General features: G+C 45.8%; 1 protein-coding gene and 1 long non-coding RNA gene across 9 annotated transcripts in view; both read left to right on the forward strand.

Moving 5' to 3' along the window:
- The window catches only part of FAM193A (family with sequence similarity 193 member A), a 195,569-nt gene that overhangs the window by 97,557 nt on the left and 76,417 nt on the right, over window positions 1–21,595 (forward strand). For 5 of the 8 annotated variants that reach the window (XR_008524955.2, XM_054554918.2, XM_063723271.1 and 2 more), the window contains exons 6-8: window positions 6,000–6,124; window positions 12,368–12,515; window positions 20,761–20,832. Coding sequence is in view for 7 of the 8 variants with exons in the window: in XM_054554918.2 (XP_054410893.1) it covers window positions 6,000–6,124; window positions 12,368–12,515; window positions 20,761–20,832 (345 nt within the window). In the remaining variant the exon portion in view is untranslated. The remainder of the gene's footprint in view (window positions 1–5,999; window positions 6,125–12,367; window positions 12,516–20,760; window positions 20,833–21,595) is intronic. The other 3 variants (XM_063723274.1, XM_054554917.2, XM_063723273.1) reach the window with 1 other exon arrangement.
- On the forward strand, window positions 12,528–17,045 carry LOC129059226 (uncharacterized). The gene is made up of 2 exons (XR_008524956.2): window positions 12,528–13,901; window positions 14,177–17,045. It is a non-coding gene; the product is annotated as an uncharacterized LOC129059226 (long non-coding RNA).

A 21,595-nucleotide genomic window follows, 5' to 3' on the forward strand; every position in this document is an offset into this window, starting at 1 on the left:
ATGCAAAAAATTAGCCTGGCATGGTGGCAGGTGCCTATAATCCCAGCTACTCAGGAGGCTGAGGCAGGAGAATTGCTCGAACCTGGGAGGTGGAGGTTGCAGTGAGCCGAGATTGTGCTGCTGCACTCCAGCCTGGGCAACAAGAGCAAAACTCCGTCTCAAAAAAAAAGATGAAATCTTTTAAAGTGTATGGCTGAGATGGCATGAAAGGGAATAAGTCGTAGTGGTGAAAAACCAGTTGAAATCTGGAATCCTGAGAAATACATGGGCTTGAAAGTCAGCATTTGCTGCGGGGATTTCTTCTGATCCTGGGAGACGAGACACAACCTAGCCCAGGATGGGGTCTGCACATAATGCTGGGACTGTAAGTGACGACACCAGTAAGGTTGAAGTGGAAACTCCGAGCACCGAAAGGGATAGCAGGGATCTGCAGCTCTCGTGGCCTTGGGGTGGGGATGCAGGGAGTACAGCTTCCCAGAGACTTGGTAGCTGTCAGCCAGCTGCCGCATGAGCTGGAGTCTGAATAAATGTTGGTGTGGTGTGAACAGCCCAAGCCTGGAAGTTACTTGGCAGTGGTCCAGGGTTGCTGGTAAAGTCAGGCAGCATGCAGATCACCTCTGGAAACCTTCAGTCTGACCTCAGAAAATTCGAATAGATAAAATCCCCCCAAATGAGCAGCTCACAGTAAAAAAAGTCATAAAACACAAGGTTCATGACAGCACAGTTAAAAGCCAGCAGAAGCAATAGACAGAATCACATAACAAAGATATTTAAATTTTCAAAAAAGAATATAGAGCAACTTTGTTAACTGTGCTTAAAGAAGCTTTGTAAAAGTTTGAAATTGGGAGTTAAGGATTAATACTCTAAAGAATGATCATTCAGATTTGAAAAAATATCAAAACTAGAAACAAAAACATTTTTTTGGAGATGATCGCTGAGAAATTCTCAGAATTACTGAAAAATACTAGTGTTTGGCAAGGAAACGTATCAGATTTCCCAAGTAAGATGTTGAAAAATCCTTCTCTGGTTATAGTATAGTGACAGCTACAGAACATCAAAGAAAAAGTGATCTCAAACACAAAACACAGGACTTTGTTGAAAATGGTCTATGAGATGTTGTAATGTGTAATTCTGGATTCTGGGTAGAGACTACAATGAATCTATGTACTCCTTACCCAGATCCACAGTTAATCAGCATTTTGCCACTCTGACTTCATTATGCCTTCTTTTTCTTCCACTTTCTCTTCCCTCTTTTTGATGCAGTATTTTAATATGGGTCCCAGACAATGTGCTTTTTGTCTTAGAATATTCCAATAAGTGTCTCTAAAAATAGTCATCCATTATCTATCTTATGTAGCCACAGTTCCATTGTCACATCCATGAAGACTGACGGTAATAGTAATTTCTTACCGACTAATGCCAGCCAATCTCTTTTTATGGTTGTTTTATTCCAATCAAGACCTAAAAATCTTCACAAATTTATAGCCACATTATTATACTGCCATCCAGTGATCTATGCAGCACCAGCTTAAGATAAACTCAGTGTCTCAGGGCAATAATTCTCAACAGTTTTGGACTTAAAAATTTAGGACCCCGAAGTGTGCTTTTTTATGCAGACTTATATCAGTACTTGCTGTATTGAAATTCAAACTGAGAAAATTTTTTAAATGCTTATTGTCATTTTAAAAATGTAAACTCTCATTAGATTACATAAATTGCATATTTTACCATATATTAGAGAATGTAACAAATAATACACTTTTACATTAGATAATGTAACATAAATTACACATGTAAAAATAACTATTTTCCAAAATAAAACATTGTTGCCCAGGCTGGAGTGCAGTGGTGAGATCTTGGCTCTCTGAAACCTCTGCCTCCCCAGTTCAAGCGATTCTCCTGCCCCAGCCTCCCAAATAACTGGGATTACAGGTGCCTGCCACCACACCTAGCTAATTTTTTTGTATTTCTTTTAGTAGAGATGGGGTTTCACCATGTTGGCCAGGCTGGTCTCGAACTCCTAACCTCGGTGATTTGCCCACCTCGGCCTCCCAAAATTCTGGGATTACAGGCGTGAGCCACCGCGCCCAGCCAACATATTTCTTAAGAAGAGTGGGTCACTCACACCTCTCCAGATCTCTCTGTAAAAGCGGTGGGAGTCTCATCTTCTGCATTCAGTCTGTTGTCATAGGTTGTCTGGTTGAAGTTATTGAAGAAAATTCAACTTTTTACAGATATGTAGTTGGAAAAAGGACGAATTTTTTTTTTTTTTTGAGACGGAGTCTTAGTTGGAAAAAGGAATAATTTGTTCTGTTTTGTTTTGTTTTTTGAGACAGAGTTTTACTCTGTCTCAAAAAAAAATCTCGCTCTGTCTTGCTCTGTCTCTCATGATCTCGGCTCACTGCAACCTCCGCTTCCTGGGTTCAAGCGATTCTCCTGCCTCAGCCTCCCGAGTAGCTGGAACTACAGGTGGGTGCCACCACGCCGGGCTAATTTTTTGTATTGTTAGTAGAGTCAGGGTTTCACTGTGTTAGCCAGGATGGTCTCGATCTCCTGACCTCGTGATTTGCCTGCCTTAGCCTCCCAAAGTGCTGGAATTACAGCCATGAGCCACCACGCCCTGCCAGGAAGAATATTTTAATAGCCTCTTCAAATCCTGATAGATCTTCTCTGAGAGTACACCAACGCGTGAGAGTTTCTTAATGGTTAGTTGCGATGTAGAGTCTGAAACTGTATCACTGAACTTACCCTACTCTGTTCCATTAAAATCCACAGGTTCCAGCTCATCCATGAATGGACTCTCTACTTATACGTGGTTTGCTAGTGTCATTCATAGGTCATTTTGCAAATATTGATTCACTGAGTATCTTCTGGATGTTGACATTTTTATTAATATAAAAAATGATATTTGTTCATATCAGCATTGATCTCATCAGAAAGCTCTTTAAACGTGTAGGATCTTTCAAGCCAACAGCAGCAAATGCAAATTTTCTAAAGTTTTCTTTTTTGCTTGAAAGCTCAGATTTTATGATTAGCCACAGATTGTGTCACTTGTTTTCTTTGAAGCAACATGTTAATTTGCTGTGCAAACTCTGCCAGCTAGTTAGCTCTTCTGAACAGCACCCCCATTCTACTGTTTTTGCTGAACTCACTGGATACTCTTGGACATAGAAAGGTATTCTCAGAAATGCAACTTTACTGGAGAATGCCCTCACGTGAGGTTTATTCCACACTGCCTGGGGGGTCAAATAGGATAATGAGTCACATTTTTTTGTATTTACTTTAAATATTAAAGTAAAAATTGGGGGACTGGGCGTGGTGGCCCACGCCTGTAATCCCAGCACTTTGGGAGGCCAAGGCGGGTGGATTACTTGAGCCCAGGAGTTCAAGACCAGCCTGGGCAACATGGTGAGATCCCGTCTCTACAAAAGATACAAAAATTAGCTGAGCGTGATAGTGTACACCTGTAGTCCCAGCTACTCAGGAGGCTGAGGTAAGAGGATTGCTTGAGCTTGGGAGGCAAAGGTTGCAGTGAGCGAAGATCGCGCCACTGCACCCCAGCCTGGGCGACGGAGTGAGACCCTGTCTCAGTCAGTCGACCAATCACTCAATATTTTTTTTTAAAAGAAATCTAAAAAATAAAATAAAATTGTCACTAGGCTTAAGTTATGCTTCTAGTCATCTAGGAAACACTTCACCAGGTTGTAATAGTGAAGTCTAAATTTTCATCCACAAAGACAGAAAGATCTCAAATATCCCGTTATTTCAGTCTCTTGTAGGAACTACATTCTAAACATCTTCTCTTCCTTCTTTCAAACCCCCAAACATTTTTTGTAGTGGGAAGTGAGAACAGTTTGCAGAGCCTGCCCTTAGGTCACTGACAAGCCTTTCTGCCTCTAGCTCAGCAGTTCTTCCATAGGCCTCACCTCTCGTAGGAGCTGTGAGGACACATCCCGCAGAGCCCACCCCTGCATGCCCCGGTCCAGTTATTCAAGCCCCTCTATGCTGGCTCCACACCTGTCGACGGGGCACGGGCAGGGCAGTACCAGCTTCACAGGGAACTTACTGGAGGCATTGATTCAGCGCTAAGGACAGTACCTGGCCATGCTAGGCACTCAGGTGTTAACATGTGTTACTTGAGTAAACTCCAAGTTGATTTCAGGTTGTGAAGTGAGTCTGATATCTGTTTGTCTTGCATGCCTCACCTAGAGGTGTAATTTTAGATTTTATTAAAAATGCCAAATATCTTCATAAATTAGCCTTCACCCAGTGACCATTAGCAACTGGCCCAGAAAGCCAGACTTGTGATTCCATTCATAGACAGGCAGGTGGAAATGGCTATCCCAGAGGTTTCCAAGGGAGGCCAGGCAAAGCCTCAACTCTTCCAGGAGGCCCCTCCCTCAGCTAGTTGCCAGCCTGGTCTGATCCAGGTCCTGCATTCACTCTCATGTACTCTTTGTCTTGTAGCTGAATCGTAAGTCAGGTCACTGCCTACTCTTCTGTTCCCCAGGAACCCCTGGAGAGCAACGGACTACTGTAGCAGGAGGTAGTCTTCATGTCCTCGTACCTGGCACAGGGCCTGGGCAGCATGGGCTTGGCACTTCACCTGCTTCATTATTACAAGCACATTGTGGGTTCCAGCCTGGGGCCGGGTATCAGTTACCTGGCCCTGGTCTCCTGCCACGTGCATTTTTCCTGTACCGAGTGTGCTTGCTCTGAGATATGCTTGGTGTGAAACAGGAGTGATGATGTTTCAATCTGGGAGGCACTGGTGAAAACACGATGAGGAATGAAGTATTGGAAATGTTAACAAAATGGAAGGTTTGAGATTTTCTGCAGATGGCATAGATTCATTGCTGAATCTCTCAATCCTTGTGTTTCCAGGTATGAAAACAGAGCTGTATCCAGCAAGCTGGCACACAGTGGTCTAGCAATATCACTGGTGTGCTCTCTCCAAATGTGTTTATAGGTGTTTACTTTGAATCATTATAATCATTATAATTTGTTCTCTCAGCCCCCATACCAACTAGGGTTATCAGGTGACATAACAATGAAATCTTTGTGTGTTCATTTGCTAAGGTCTCCATCAGCTCAGCTTGGCTATATTGTAAACGGGAGCAGACCTCTAAACCCAGTCCCTGTGAGTGACCTGACTCAGGAGACGTGGAGTAGCCAAGCATTATGAAGTGCAGCTTCGAGAGCTGGTGGTTGTTGAAGTCAGGAACATTCACCCAAAGATATAACATGATCTGAACACAAGTAGTGTCCATGTAGTTGACAGAGGGAAGCATGGATTCACACACGCATGGTTGTAGCAAGACTTATTAAATGTGAACATTACATTTAGGAAAGGTAATAATGGCATCAACCTCAGTGATCTTGTGTTGGGGGCTTGCTGTACGTCTCTGCTGACATCACTCTCTATGATGACTGGGACACTTCTAGGTTTTCATGGTATTACCTAAAGTATTTGACAAGTTTGCCTACGTTTATTAGGAAGACAAAAAACCTTCCCTCTAATAGGGTCTTGCAAGTGGAGAAATTGTGTGTATTAATTAGAATGGAAGGTTTCTCCAAATAGGTAAGAAAGTTGTTATCCTTTGGCATCGAGGGACTTGATGTATCTAAACTGTTTGAACTGTAAGGGCTTTCATTACATTTTAAAAGTGTAATTGTGAGAAATGACTCTCAAACATGTGCAGTTACTGCTTTGTCTGTGTGCACACCTGTCACCCTGTCTTTGCAGGCCTTCTAAACTTGCCATTTTAGAGGGGAGGCTTGCTGAAATTCATGTCCGTGTAGTCAGAGTTCTGATCCACTGTGTGCCTTGGGACATACAGGGAGTAGCACTTCTCATAAGCTGAACGCTTTGGGCCTGTGAAGAGGGATGTGTGCGTGGTGGGAGGAAATGGGGAGGGGGAAGGGAATCCCTCTGGGAATTTTCAAGTCTTTAGCAATTCACTACATCTTCTGTTTATCTTTTACTTTTTCTTAACCAGGAAAATGAACACTTGAAAAAGTTCCAAGTGACGTGGGAACTGCATAATAAACACCTGTTTGAAAATCTGGTCTTTTCGGAGCCACTGCTTCAGAGCAACTTGCCCGCACTGGTGTCACAGATCAGGTATTTTGCCTTAACCCGTATGTGTCTTTGTGGTGTGACAGCACAGTCTTTTCTCCTGACTGGTGTGCATGTACCCGAGTACCACTGAGTATGAAAGTTCTTGCAGGAAAAATAACAGAGCTTAGAGAAAAAGATAGTTTGGGCCAAAAGCTCAAAACCTGAGAAGTAATACAATTAAACTTTTAAATGATAAGTCAATATAAATGCTACTAAGATTTAACACCACAAATTCCTCATACAGAAAAGCTACAGTAAATATAGCACTTTTCCTTGACAAGACCCATCCTTGGCCAGGCAGCTGTGGTGTGGTTCATGCTATGGCTCTTGGACATGTAGGGGAAATGGAGGAGGGAAGAGGCCCAGGTCTGAGGGTGCCCAAGGCCCTCCGGATACAGCTTGGTGTCTCCCACACATTCCCTTGCTACCCAAGGCTCTGTTGCTCTGTTGCTCTGTCTCCTGGTGTAGCGCATCCGTGTGGCTTCTTCACGCTTGGGAGGCTGGCTGGGTTCTATGCTTTCACTGAGAAAAAGGGGTGCAGAGTGCAGCAGTCACTCACTGGGTATTTGCTCGGGGTCAGAGTGAGAAGATTTAGGCTGGGCATGTGTTTGCCCTATGGTAACATGTTCAGTTAGAAGGCATGTTCCTCCTGATGTGATGTTACTCAGCAGAACCCTGTTCCCTGCACTGAGTCATGCATGAGCTACCACAGGTCTGCAGTTTGGTGATTTTGTTCTTTGGTGTTTTGTTCTATTTACCACATGTGAGCACATTCCCATAATACAGACCCATCGTGACAGCAGCCATCTACATTTGACCACATTAACCTATACTTAGGGGTGTGGTGGCTCGTGCCTGTAATTCCAACACTTTGGGAGGCCTTAAGCGGGCGGATCACCTGAGGTCAGGAGTTTGAGACCAGCCTGGCCAACATGGTAAAACCCTGTCTCTATTAAAAATATAAAAATTAGCCGGGCTTGGTGGCACATACCTGTGATCCTGTCTACTTGGGAGGCTGAGGCAGGAGAATTGCTTGAACCCCAGAGGCAGAGGTTGCAGTGAGCCAAGAGTGCACCACTGCACTCTAGTCTGGGCGATAGAGCGAGATGCTGTCTTAGGGGGAAAAGAATCGTTAGCTTCACAAAGCAAGGGAATAAATTGTTGTTCTGTTGACTACACCAGTTATTGCTATTTTATTTATTTTATTTTTGAGACAGTGTCTTGCTCTGTCACCCAGGCTGGAGTGCAGTGGCACGATCTGAGCTCACTGCAGCCTCCACTTCCCAGGTTCAAGCGATTCTCCTGCCTCAGCCTCCTGAGTAGCTGGGATTGGGATTACAAGCTTGCACCACCACGCCTGGCTAATTTTTGTATTTTTAGTAGAGACGGGGTTTCACCATGTTGGCCAGGATGGTCTTGAACTCCTGACGTCAAGTGATCCACCTGCCTCAGCCTCCCAAAGTGCTAGGATTACAGGCATGAGCCACCATGCCCAATCTGCTTTTTTTCTCTTAAAATCCATGTATCAGGCCAGTCGTGGTGGCTCACGCCTGTAATCCCAGCACTTTGGGAGGCCGAGGCGGGCGGATCACGAGGTCAGGAGATCGAGACCATCCTGGCTAACACAGTGAAACCTCGCCTCTACTAAAAATACAAAAAATTAGCCAGGCGTAGTGGCGCGTGCCTGTAGTCCCAGCTACTTGGGAGGCTGAGGCAGAAGAATGGCGTGAACCCGGGAGGCAGAGTTTGCAGTGCGCTGAGATCGTGCCACTGCACTCCAGCCTGGGGGACAGAGTGAGACTCCATCTCAAAAAAACACAAGAAAAATCAGAACAAGGTGTTATGGGGGGTGTGGCCAGCTAGGCAGGTGGGCTGCAGACCCTTCCAGTGGTCCCCGTGCCCTGGCCTGCTCCTTAGCCATTCCTTCCCCTCTGTGGCCGCTGTGCATCAAGATTGGAAAGTCCTTACTGTGACCCTTGCAGAAGAAAAGGCATCGGAAGAGAATTCACAGCGGTGAATCCGGAATGTGCAGTAGGCTTTGTCCCTGCTGATGACGTTCAGATTCATCAAAAGCACTTTTCATGAGAAGACATGCATCTTGGGAGAGGGGCTCTGAAAACAAGATTCCAGGGTGTCTACCTTAAAAAAAAAATTTTACTGGTAAGCCAGTGAGTTTCCTCAGCCTGTCAGGCTGTGGGTGTGTGACTGAAACCTGAAGTGCATCATAAAACTCCCATCTTCTTCTTCTTTTTTTTTTTTTTTTTTTTTTTTTTTGGAGACAGAGTCTTGCTCTGTCGCCCAGGCTGGAGTGCAGTGGCGAGATCTCGGCTCACTGCAAGCTCCACCTCCCAGGTTCACGCCATTCTTCTGCCTCAGCCTCCCGAGTAGCTGGGACTACAGGCGCCTGCCACCACACCCAGCTAATTTTTTTTTGTATTTTTAGTAGAGACAGGGTTTCACCGTGAAAACTCCCATCTTTTTATGTGCCCTGGTTCTGGATTTTCTGTTTGCTCATCGGGTATGATGGTCAGACTCCAACCATGAGCCATGTCTCTAGTGTGGATGCTGGGTCTCAAGCTGCAGTCTCACTTCTCACTTTTGGGACCCACAGGCAGTTGAGGGAGAAGGATAAACACAGACAGGGACAGAGTGAGGCCAACCAGCACGTTCCCTGAGCAACACTGACGATGCCAGGACACGCTATGCCTTTGTGCTCTGCAGCTGACTCCCTTGTCAGCCTGAGACTAATTCAAGATAATTCAAATTTGCATTGCTAGTGTACAGATATACATTTAACAATTCATAAAAATTTTGCTACTGATTACATACAAACACCCCTTAAAGCTTCTGCATCATATGAAATACATATGGTACAATTCACCCACTTAAAATGTACAATTCAATGGCTTTTGATATATTACATTTTTTTAAAATTTGGTAAAGTATATATAACATAAAGCTTACCATTTTAACTAGTGTATATTTCAATAACATTAATTATATTCATAGTGTTTATAACCATTACCACTATGTACTTTAAAATTTTTTCCTCACCCGAAACAGTGACTCTACCCATTAAACAGTAACTCTCCATTGCCCCCTTCTTTTTTCCCCATAGCCTTTGAAAGTCTGTAATTGGCAGGTTCCTTCCCTTGACTCCCCACCATTTTTTGTCTTAAAATGTATCTGTGAAAGAACTGGGCCATCTGTCCTGGGGGTGCTTTGGTCTGGATCCTGCGTGGGCGTGTTCACAGAGCAGTCTGGCCACCTCCATCCTCTGTCCTGCCTGAGAATTGGTGGTAGGATCTGAAGGTTCTGGATGGCTCTGCTCAGATCCCTTGGCAGGCCAAGGCGTAGGTGGGGGGTGTTTCTATCAGGGGATGCATCCCTCAGGCCTGCTTCTCTTTGTTGTGGGTGTCAGTAGCTCAATGTGGGCTTCACTTTGAATATATACTAATTAGGGTAATAAAACTTACCCAAACCAATGTTATTTCATTCTCTTTATCAATAATAATGTTTCACATACACATTGGTAACATTACAGTAAGCGTATTTCCATGCTGCTGTCTTTCCATGCTGCTGCAAGCTCAATATTTAGATGGAAACCTGTTTGCTGAGCCATTGATTTAATTCAACCCTGTGGATAGTCCCTGTGACTCTTTTGATCCTAGCACAGCTTTGCTTGCAGGGAAGCCCTGTGCCTGCAGATTGCTTTCCAGTTACACCACCAAAGATATCCACAAACCCCCTCCCCCACCCACTTTTCTCTCCCTTGGTTCAAAATAATCTGAATTCTATAACTTGGAAGAGATAAATTCTTACTTCCAGGAGGAGCAGGACAAGGAACACATGACAGGGTATAATGCCGCATCCCAACGTTCCAGGTGGAGCAAGTAGGGGCAGGATGGAATTGGGTAGAAGCTGGATTCTGTGTGAAGAATGGAAACCAGTCACGGAAGAGCAAGGCTGGCAGAGGAGAAGTGGGAGAAAAACTACTTCACGGGCTGCAGTGTGGCAGAACCCTGGCTCCACTGGAGTCCATGTCTTAAGGCGTTTTGTCTCCTGAGGGGCAGAAACAGCGTTAGGAGAACAGCTTTGATGTTTTGAAGTAGCCTCAATCCATGTGCATCAGTATTGTTTCTTTCCTTTGGGCTTCCCTAAATGACTGCCCAGTTACACCTAACCTCTGCTGCCTCCCCTGGAGAGACTGCAATAGGTGAGTGCACAGATGGCTTCAGTAGCTTCGAGGTTCCCAGGTGCGATTTACCTGAGGGTGGAGATAGGTCAGAGGAGAAGAGGGAGTCATTCCTGCCCATTTCACCCATGAAAAGATCCTAATTTCCACATAGCTAGTTTATTATAAAATCGTTAGATTGTCATTACAAATAAAATTCTGAAAATATAGAAAACCGTAAACAAAGTTAGGTTTTATAAATAATTTAGTATTTCTTATACATTTTTCCCTATGTCCACTATACATATTTTTAAACATGCTGTAGTCATATCTTTAGTTGCCATGGGCATATTTCCATTTCAAAATATATATGTGTATATATACATGAATGTGTGTGTGTGTGAATGGGTAGACGTAATTATAAAATTGGTAACAAGTATCTAGTTACCAAGTACTGATTCTCCTAGATGTGCCATGATGCATTTGGTGGCTTCTAGTGTTTTATATAAACAGTGCTGATCCCTAACCTTGCACAGAATCTTTGTGCTCTTGATATATTATAAACGTTGTGTTTGATTCTAAGCCATCCTTGTCAAGATGTCTTTATTCCACTTATTTTGGCTCACACTGATAGATTTAGGTATTAGGAACATGAATTTTTTCTGGTAATAATCTACATGTGTCTCCACACCACTCCCCGTCCTCCTCCTGCCCCCAGCCCCACGCCCCCAGCCCCCAGCCCCCAGCCTTCTGTTTCCCGGTCGCCATCTTGCTCAGTCTTTTCAGAAATCGAGGTGTTTTTCTCACTGTCCACCTGCATGTGTGTCTTTTGTTTCCCATTTATTTTCTCATTTTCCATCTTGCCATCTTTCTTTTTTTTTCTTTTCTTTTTCTTTTTTTTTTTTTTTTATTGAGGCAGTTTCACCCTGTCTCCCAGGCTGGAGTGCAGTGGCACGATCTTGGCTCACCCCCACCTCTGCGTCCCAGGTTCAAGCGATTCTTCTGTCTCAGCCTCCTGAGACTGGGATTACAGGCATGTGCCACCACACCCAGCTAATTTTTGTATTTTTAGTAGAGACGGGGTTTCTCCATGTTGGCCAGGCTGGTCTTGAACTCCAGACCTCAGGCGATCCCCTCCGCCTCGGCCTCCCAAAGTGCTGAGATTACAGGCATGAGCCATTGCGCCCGACCGCCATCTTTCTTAATACAATATAATATAGTAGACAGAAAACTGTTAACTATATTTCTTCAAGTAAATCAGATTTTGTTTTGCTTTATTTGAAAACCAGATCTAAATTTTAATGTCTCATTAAGTGTTTTGTTTTCTCTGAGCCAGTTGTATTTTCAAGAGTAAAATAACTTTGTATCCCCATATTTATTTTTGTATTATCATTTTTATTTTTATCTATTTTAATTTTTTATTTCAATTCCATATTTGGTAAACTGAATTGTTAAGTCATAGTCTTTAGAGACATGTTGTTCAGTGCTCATTTTTTTCTTAGAAGCTGTTGTTTCTTTGAGCATCTCCTTTTTTTTTTTTTTTTTTTTTTTTTTGAGACAGAGTCTCGCTCTGTTGCCCAGGCTGGAGTGCAGTGGTGGTGTGATTTTGGCTCACTGCAACCTCCGCCTCCCGGGTTCAAGCGATTCTCCTGTCTCAGCCTCCCGAGTAGCTGGGGCTATGAGTGCCTGCCACCACACCTGGCTAATTTTTGTGTATTTTTAGCAGAGATGGGGTTTCGCCATATTGGTCACGCTGGTCTCGATCTCTCAACCTCAGGTGATCCACCGACCTCAGGTGATCCACCCACCTCAGTCCCCCAAAGTGCTAGGATTACAGGTGTGAGCCACTGTGCCCAGCTGAGCATCTCCTTTTTACAAGTCTGTCCTGGGTGCCTTGCATGGGGATCTGTTGATCCCTCATAGCTCCCTGCTGTGGTGCAGAGTGGCACCCCGTTTTCCACGTTGGGAGGCGAGATGACAAAACAGGATAGTATCAGCAGGAAGCACATTTCTGATCTCTGCTTCAGAGCCTTTGGGTTCTTTCCTTTGTTACAAGGCCTTCTCTCTCCTAGGCTAGGAACCACCACACACGACACCTGCAGTGAGGACACATACAGTACCTTGCTGCAGAGGTACCAGCGCTCCGAGGAGGAGCTGCACAGAGTCGCCGAGGAGTGGCTGGAGTGTCAGAAGAGGATCGACGCCTATGTTGACGAGCAGGTGAGTGCCACCCGGGACCACCACCCCCCGCGCACATCCTCAGACGGCCCTGTTGAAGGCAGCACCAGGTCACTAGCTTTGTCCTGAGCTTCAAGCCAGGAATTCCCGACTGAGGCCCAGAGGCGCAAGTGGATAGCCCCTGTGTGTCAGCTGCTGGTTTTCCGAAAGGGATGGGAAACCTGTTGGCATCACAGATGGCTTGGGCCTCCTGGGCCTGAGATGTGGTGGCAGCAGTTGGTCAAGTTCGCCTTGGCCTGGGCACACCTGCTATCACTCACACGGGCTGTCACCAGGCTCTGCACCCCAGGTAGGAGGTTTTTCTTTTTTTTTTGAGATGGAGTTTTGCTCTTGTTGCCCAGGCTGGAATGCAATGGTGAGATCTGGGCTCACCCCAACCTCCGCCTCCCGGGTTCAAGTGATTCTCCTGCCTCAGCCTCCCGAGTAGCTGGGATTACAGGCATGCACCACCATGCCTGGCTAATTTTGTATTTTTAGTAGAGACGGGGTTTCTCCATGTTGGTCAGGCTGTTCTCGAACTCCCGACCTCAGGTGGTTTGCCTGCCTCACCCTCCCAAAGTGTTGGGATTACAGGTGTGAGCCACCACGCCTGATCCAGGTAGGAGGTTTTTTAAGTCCAGGAGCTGTTTACTGAGCACTCTGCTGTTGAGAGCTCATTGTCCATCTGTCCTAGTCTAGAAGGGAGTGCAGACACATGCACAGGTGGCAGGTGGCTCATGAGGTGGAAGACAGAAGAGGGAGGGCACCTGCTAGAGGTGGATCTGAAGGGAGGGCGCTCAGGCAGCCCAAGCCTGTCAGACAGAGCAGGGCTTTGAGACAGCGCCCCCCCTTCCCACCCCTGGCCTGCCTGCTCTCCTAAAGCAGGGTTGGGCCGGGAAGGAATTGAGAGTGGCCCTGGTTTAAAGATGACAGTAGTGTGAGCAGGGGTAAAGGAGGAATGACTGAGTTTCTCTTTTGCACTTTGGAGACTCTCTGTAGGAAAATGGAACCTGGGCTCTAGCCTAAGACATGTGCTGGTTCCATGTCTGCCCTGGCATGGTGAGTGCCATGTGGTTGCCACCTGTGGCTCCTTGTCAGTGTTCCTTGTCAGTGCTGTGAGGGACTGGGAAGAAGGAAGGGACTAGCATGTGCTTGCTGCCTCCGAGAAGTGTGTCATTGATTTCACAGTTACAGGCCGTGTTTTCTGTTGCTGTTCTCTACTGCAGCCACAGGGACTAGAGCTACAAATGGTCTGTTGTTTGGATTTTCGCGGGTTTTCTCTTACTTCATTCTTCTGCGTTCTCAGCCTCCCAAAGTACTGGGATTACATTTGTGAGCCACTGCGCCTGGCCTGCTGGCTTTTTTTGAACCTGCATCAGCTTCAGTGGAGTAAGTTCCAACTTCGTCACATGCGGAATTCTGTGCTGTTGAGCTTGTCTTAGGGCAGGTGGCCCTGAGATTCTCCCATGACTCTGCGCCTCTTCCTTGGATGCTGTACGCACAGCACATCAGGGTGAGGAGGGCCTCAGAGATCACCTTGGTCCTGGGAGACTCCCTCTGTGTCCTGTGCCTCATGCTGGGGCCTGAGAGAGCAGTTGCTGTTTTGTGTTTTCTTCAAAGTGGGTGTATTCCTAATTCATGTTTTTGTCTGTTTTTGCAACCAGAGACTTTCCTGCTGTGGCTTGTCACTGACCAGCGACTTCTTAGCCTGGACTACTGTGAGAGCAGGGTCTGGATGCCAGGTGGGGAGGGCAGAGTCTCCTGCTGCAGCAGCACCTCAGCAGCCTTCATCTCATGAGGCCTGGAGCATCCCAGGGGCTGCAGCTGTGCCATGTGGGGACAGCACAGCAGAGAGGGCGCTGAAAGCTGCATTCCCCTCTGCCGTCTGTGGGTGCACCAGCCCATTTTCACAAGTTTGCTATTCTGGTAGAGGGAGCAGGAGTTGGGGGAAGCTAGGACAGTGGGCATTAACTTGCTCCAGGAAGTGGGCATTTTCAGCACAGGCTCTTCAGGGCTTTGGCCGTGCAGGAGGGCCAGTAGTGTGTCCAGGTCACCACTCCCTGGGATGTTCTTGACTTGGGTCCCAGGGAGAACCCTGCACGGCAGTCAACACCAGAATGTCCTGGATCTGCCCTATGAGTCTTTTCCCTCCCTGCCTACAAAATGAGATAATTATGTTAGGTGATGTTTTAGTGTTATACGAGCTTTTAATTCCAAATAAGTTTTTTCTGTGTTATTTTTAAAAAGTAAAACTGGCCAGGTGCAGTGGCTCACACCTGTAATTTCAGCACTTCGGGAGGCTAAGGTGGGAGGATCACTTGAGCCCAGGAGTTTGAGACCAGCCTGGGCAACATAGTGAGACCTTGTCTCTACAAAAAAATTAAAAAATTATCCAGGCTGGGTGCCATGTGTTTGTGGTTCAGCCACTCCAGAGAGTGAGTGGGGGAGGATCACTTAAGACCAAGAGTTCGAGGCTGCAGTGATCTATGATGGTGCTACTGCACTGCAGCCTGGGTGACAGAGTGAGACCCTGTCTCAAAAAAAAAAAAAAAAAAAAAAAAGCCAGGCTTAGTGGCTCACACCTGTATTTCTAGCACTTTGGGAGGCTGAGGCAGGTGGATTTCTTGAGCCCAGAAGTTTGAGATCAGCCTGGGCAACATAGATAGACCTTGTCTCTACAAAAATACAAAAATTAGCCTGCCATGGTAGTGTGCACTTGTGGTTTCAGCTACTCAGGAGGCTGAGATGGGAGGATCACTTGAGCCTAGGAGGTTGAGGCTGTGGTGAGCTATGATCATGCCACCACACTCCATCCTGGGCAACAGTGAGACCCTATCTCAAAAAATGAAAAAAAATATATAGGCATAGGGACAGTAAATAGTCCCTGTGTTGGTATTGCACTGTGGGCCGCTGGTTACTGGGTACCCTACAGAGCAGGGGTCCCTAACCGTTGGGTCACAGACAGACCAGTACTAGTCCATGGCCTGTTAGGAACCAGGCCACACAGCAGGAGGTGAGTGGCCGGTGAGCCAGTGAAGCTTTGTCAGTATTTATAGCCACTCCCCATTGCTTGCATTACCGCCTGAACTTCTCCTGTCAGATCAGCAGAGATATTAGATCCTCATAGAAGCATGAACCCTATTGTGAACTGCGTGTGCAAGGGATCTAGATTGTACGTTCCTCATGAGAATCTAATGCCTGATGATCTGTCACTGTCTCCCATCACCCCCAGATGGGACCATCTAGTTAAAGGAAAACAAGCTCAGGGCTCCCACTGATTGTACATTGTGGTGAGTTGTATAATTATTTCATTCTGTATTACAGTGTAATAATAATAGAAATAAAGTGCACAATAAATGTTATGAGCTTGAATCATCCCAAAACCATCCCCTTGCCTCAGCTGGTCTGTGGAAAAGTTGTCTTCCATGAAATTGGTCCCTGGTGCCAAAAAGGTTGGGGACCACTGCTCTAGAGCACATCCCATGGCACCTAAGCAGGGTGGTTTATTGAGAGTACAGAAGGAGGGGAGGAGCAGTGAGATCTCAGGTCATCAGCAGACACTGTGAAGGAAAGACCTTGAGAAGGAAAAATGAAAGGTGAGAGGCCAGCTTTTCTACCTGGCTCACTCTCGTCACTGGAGCTCAAGGGAATGAAGCTGATCTGCTCTGGCCTCACAGAGGGGCGAGGTGTGAGAAGCCAAAACCACCCTGGCTGGGAGCAGAGACAGGAGCTCAGGTCTCTGAAGCCCAGGGAAAGGCTGCTGTGCAGGGCAGGGTTTCAAGACTCCCAAAGAGGCTGCTTGTGGGAAGCACGTGAAAGGGTCCTTAATCCAAGAGTGTCTCCGTTGATGACATAGTGTCACCTGCTGAGTCTCTGTCTTGCCAACATGAGCTGCAGTCAAGTTGTATTGCATTAGGTCATTGAAACCTCCCAAGTGCATAAGGACCCCACTTACCTTTACCAAGGACCTCATAAAAAAAGAGGTGCCGCAAGCACCTTCTGGGTAGGCATGGATAGCTGCCCACAGTACACTCTAATGGCAGCAATGGTATTTGCCTTTGGCCCAGAGAACGCTGTCTCAGGGCCCTCCTCCACAGTCTTGTTAGTGTTTGTAGCAGTAACAGATGTGCAGATGGAGAAGCTGAGTGTTGGTGAATCCACTGGAGGGTGGCATCAGACCTGGAAGGGTGTGTGTATCAGTCCATTTTCACACTGCTATAAAGAACTACCTGAGGCCAGGCTTGATGCTCACGCCTGTAATCCCAGCACTTAGGGAGGCCAAGGTGGGCAGATCACCTGAGGTCGGGAGTTCAAGACCAGCCTGACCAACATGGAGAAACCCCGTCTCGACTAAAAATACAAAATTAGCTGGGCGTGGTGGCACATGCCTGTAATCTCACCTACTCAGGAGGCTGAGGCAGGAGAGTCACTTGAACCTGGGAGGCGGAGGTTGGGGTGAGCTGAGATCATGCCATTGCACTCCAGCCTAGGCAACAAGAGCGAAACTCTGTCTCAAAAAAAAAAAACACAAAACCTACCTGATTCTGGGTAATTTATAAAGAACAGAGGTTTCATTGATTCACAGTTCCGCATGGCTGGGGAGGCCTTAGGAAACTTACAATCATGGCAGAAGGAGAAGAAGAAGCAAGGCACGTCTTACGCAGTGGCAGGAGAGAGAGAGAGCAAGAGGGGAAATGCCACACTTCTAAGCCATCATATCTTGTGAGAACTAGCTATCATGAGAACAGCATGGGGGAAATCTGCCCCCATGATCCCATCACATCCCACCAGGTTCCTCCCCTGACATGTGGGGATTAGAATTTGACATGAGATTTGGGTGGGGACAAAGGTGAACCATATCAATGTGACAGGTTGACATGACGTCACAGGGCAGACATGGAAGGTCCTGTAATCAGGGTGTGGTAGCAGCCTCGCTGCTTGTCCTCAGGACAGCTCTGACCAGGCTGGACCCCCCTGGCAGGGAAGCATAAGAGGTTGCTGGACTGAGTGGTCAAGAAGTGACCATTGTGAAGCAGACATTTAGCTCGTCCCAGACAGCCCCCAGGAGCAGAGTCCAGACCCCGTGTAGATGTGTGTGACCAGAAAGAGTCCCTTGCAAGGGTCGTTCGAAGGCAGAGTGGGCTGTAGTGTGGAGATGAGTTCCCCGTGATAGGGAATGTGGAGAATAGTTGGAGAGGTATTTGGACTAGGTGACCATGAGGTCTCATCTCCGATTTCATTTCAGGGACACATCTGTCCCTCACTGGGGCTGGTGACCTCTGTGCCTGGTATTCATTGTTTCCCAGGGATTTGCAGAGTACCCTTCAGGGGAGGCACTTGTCTGCAAGTCTAAGTGCAAATCAGCCTTGCCTGTCAATAAAAATGACTTGGGTGTGTCAGTGGTTCCTGTCCTGGTGTTGAACAGGAGACGCTGGCCTATTGCGGAGAAGCTTTGGGTCTGGAAGCTTTTCTGAATGGAACTCCCACCTCCCTTTCTCCTGCACTTGGTGTTTTTCTTCTGTAGGATTGATGCTGTTCACTTGATTTATCCCTGATGTATTAGTCCATTCTTGCATTGCTATAAAGAAATACCTGAGACTGGATAATTTATAAAGAAAAGCAGTTTAATTGGCTCACGGTTCTGTGGCTGTGTAGGAAGCATGGCTGGGAGGCCTCGGGAAACATGGTGGAAGGTGAAGGGGAAGCCAGCAAATCTTACATGGCTGGAGTAGGAGGAAGGGGGGTGGGGAGGTGCTACACACTTTTAAACAACCAGATCTCCTGAGAACTCACTGTCACGAGAACAGCGACTTCGGGGAAATCTGCCCCCATGATCTGATCACCTCCCACCAGGCCCCATCTCCAACAATGGGGATTACAGTTTGACATGAGATTTGGGCGGGGACACAGATCTAAGCCATGTCTGTCACCTGGCTTTCCCTTCATGTATTGATACAAGTTTCTGAGGTTGTGAATAACTTGTAACCTTCAGGTGACTTCAGAAAAATAGTATAGTTAGTGATAACATAGGGAAAGGGATGAAAGAGAAGGAAGATGAACCGTTACCGAGTGCTGTGCCAAACCCAGTGTGGCTAGAGCCTCACTCCTGCTTCCTGGTGTTACCACATCTGCAGATGACAGGAGGCTCCCGAGGGTCTCAGCCAGACAGGCCTGTTGGGGTTTAGGTCAGCGGTGTCCTACGTAGCATAACATCCTGCCCCTAGGAGCCTGGGGTGCTGTCCTTAGTTCCACATGTGATGGAAATGGCAGATAAAGTTCTAGTTTCAGAGATTCATTTCTCCAATTGAACTGTAACTAAACACAAAAATGCCCTTAGGGAAATTCTTTTACTAAGACTGAAAAATCCTTTGGGAATAGTAATTTCTTGAGGTATCTGTTTCTTGAAGGGTAAACATTTATTTTGAAATATTATATATGGTATTATTGCTGTTGTTCCAGGGAAAATGGTATATATGTAAAAACAACACATACATGTTCTCTCTAGGGAGAAAATACAGTGTCACTTAAAAAGTAAAGTGTATTTCTTTAAAATTGCATGTTACATCGCTTTTACAAAGAGAAAACCAGTCTCTTCACTAAAGCAACCAGAAGATGCTTTTTATTTTTATTTATTTATTTATTTTTTGAGACGGAGTCTCTGTCGCCAGGCTGGAGTGCAGTGGCGTGATCTTGGCTCACTGCAACCTCCGCCTCCTGGGTTCAAGCAATTCTCCTGCCTCAGCCTCCCGAGTAGTGGGGACTACAGGTGCCTGCCACCACGCCCGGCTAATTTTTGTATTTGTAGTAGAGACAAGCTTTCACCCTGTTGGCCAGGATGGTCTAGATCTCCTGACCTCATCATCCACCCACCTCAGCCTCCCAAAGTGCTGGGATTACAGGCATGAGCCACCGTGCCCAGCCAGGAGATGCATTTTTATTTTCACTGTCTTGTGAAGAAACTATGAGAAACAATCTGCCACTAATACAATTGAGGGAAATTGGGCCACTTTAGTAACATCCAAAGAATAATAGTCATTCTGGAACCACGTATGCATGGGTGGGAGGTTGTGGGGAGCTGAAAACAACAGAAATTTATGCTCACAGTTCTTGAGGCCAGAAGTTCAGAATCAGCATGTCAGCAGGGCTATGTTCCCCTGAAGGCTTTGGGGGCAACTGCAGTGACCCCTGGAGTTCTTGGTTTGTGGCCACTCCACTCTCTACTGGAGCCATTTTAATGCGCTATTTAATTTAAAACCTTTGAATGAACGTTGGTTGCTTCTAAGCAATAACATTTTAGAAATTTTATACTGATTCAAAGGTTTTAAAATGTTGAATACATGTAAAATAATTGAGTCTCTGTTCACAAATAAGTATGTATGTATATGGCAAGAGAGTTGGTAGGTTTTGTTTGTTTGTTTGAGATGGAGTCTTACTCTCTCAACTAGGCGGTGGTGTCATCTCAGCTCATTGCAACCTCTGCCTGCTGGGCTCAAGCAGCCCTCCCACCTCAGCCTCCAGAGTAGCTGGGATCACAGTGCACACCACCATGCCTGGCTAATTTTTTTTTTTTTTTTTTTTTTGTATTTTTGGTAGAGACAGGGTTTCACCATGTTGCCCAGGCTGGAAGTTTGAAATCGATTATTTTTATGTTTGCTTTCTAAAATTCATTCTTTCTCTGTTGTTTGACACATACATAAGCCTGCAGGTACCCAAATTTGTTCCAAAAAAAAAAAAAAAAAAATTACCGTGAGGCTATGAGGAGAGTCAAGGAAGAGGTTTTTATTGATGTTATTTATCAAACAACTCTTACACTGTACACTAAGATTTTATAATAACTGCAGACATATACAATGAAAAGGGAGAATTGGCACCAATTCACCAATATTGAATCTTCCCATCCAAGAATATGGTATGTCACTCTTTTTTAAGGTTTTTAAAAACATATTGTATTATGGTTTTATAGTTTGTGAATTTTGACCCATTTTATGCTTCCATAGTCTGTAGTTTGAGGGGCTGTTATGACCGGCATCTTGAGTGGGGAATGTGTGTTTAAAGCATTCATGCTGGAAACTGGGAAAATGGAGATGCCCTGTGACCAGTCATCTCGCCAGATGCCGGCATTAACTTTTGTAGTTTTTGAGTTGAGTCTTGAATCTGGGAGTCTAGGAAATCACAGTATCTTCTACAAATAATGATAGGTTTATCTCATCTTTTCCAGCATTTGTCCCCTTTTTTTGGCTTCCACTAGGACCTTCAGACCAGTGTGAATGAGAGCATTGATACTGGCACCCTTGTCCAGTCCTGGCTTCGAGGGGCTGCTGTGAGTGTTTCACCATGAAGTTTGATGCTTGCCATACAGACTTTTGATACTTTCTAGAAAATTAAAGAAGTTTACTTTTATTTCTAGTTCATTTAGGCTATCATTTAAAAAATAAAACAGGAAGATGTCAAAATCAATGGTATGATTTTTCTTATATCAATTTCTGTATGAGTTAAGAGTTTAGGTTACCTGATTTTGAGACATTCTTGAGTTCCTGGGATGAAACCCTAGTAGATCATGATATGTCATTCTTTATTCCATTATTAAATTTATTAGCTGATATTTGATTTAGGACGTGTGTGTGTGCGTGTGCGCACGCCTGTGTGTGTGTGTGTATTCGGACAGCTATATAAAATTATTTTTAGAGACAGGGTTTCACATTGCTGGCCAGGCTGGAGTGCAATGACAAGATATTAGTTCTCTGCAGCCTCGAACTCCTGGGCTCAGGCTCTCCTCCCACTTCAGCCTCCTGAGTAGCTAGGACCGTAGGCACATGCCAGTGTGCCAGCTAAGTTTTGGCTTGGCGCAGTGGCTCACACCTGTAATCCCAGCACTTTGGGAGGCCAAAGCAGAAGGATCGCTTGAGTCCAGGAGTTTGAGACCAACCTGGGCAACATAGGGAGAACCCCATCTCTACAAGGAAAAAAAAAATTAGCCAGGTGTGGTGGCGTGTGCCTGTGGTCCTATCTACTTGGGAGGCTGAGGTTGGAGGATCATAGGCCCAGGAGGTTGAGGCTACAGTAAGTTGTGATCACACCACTAT

Source organism: Pongo abelii, chromosome 3, assembly GCF_028885655.2.
Source record: "Pongo abelii isolate AG06213 chromosome 3, NHGRI_mPonAbe1-v2.0_pri, whole genome shotgun sequence".
In the NCBI taxonomy this organism is placed as follows: domain Eukaryota; kingdom Metazoa; phylum Chordata; class Mammalia; order Primates; family Hominidae; genus Pongo; species Pongo abelii.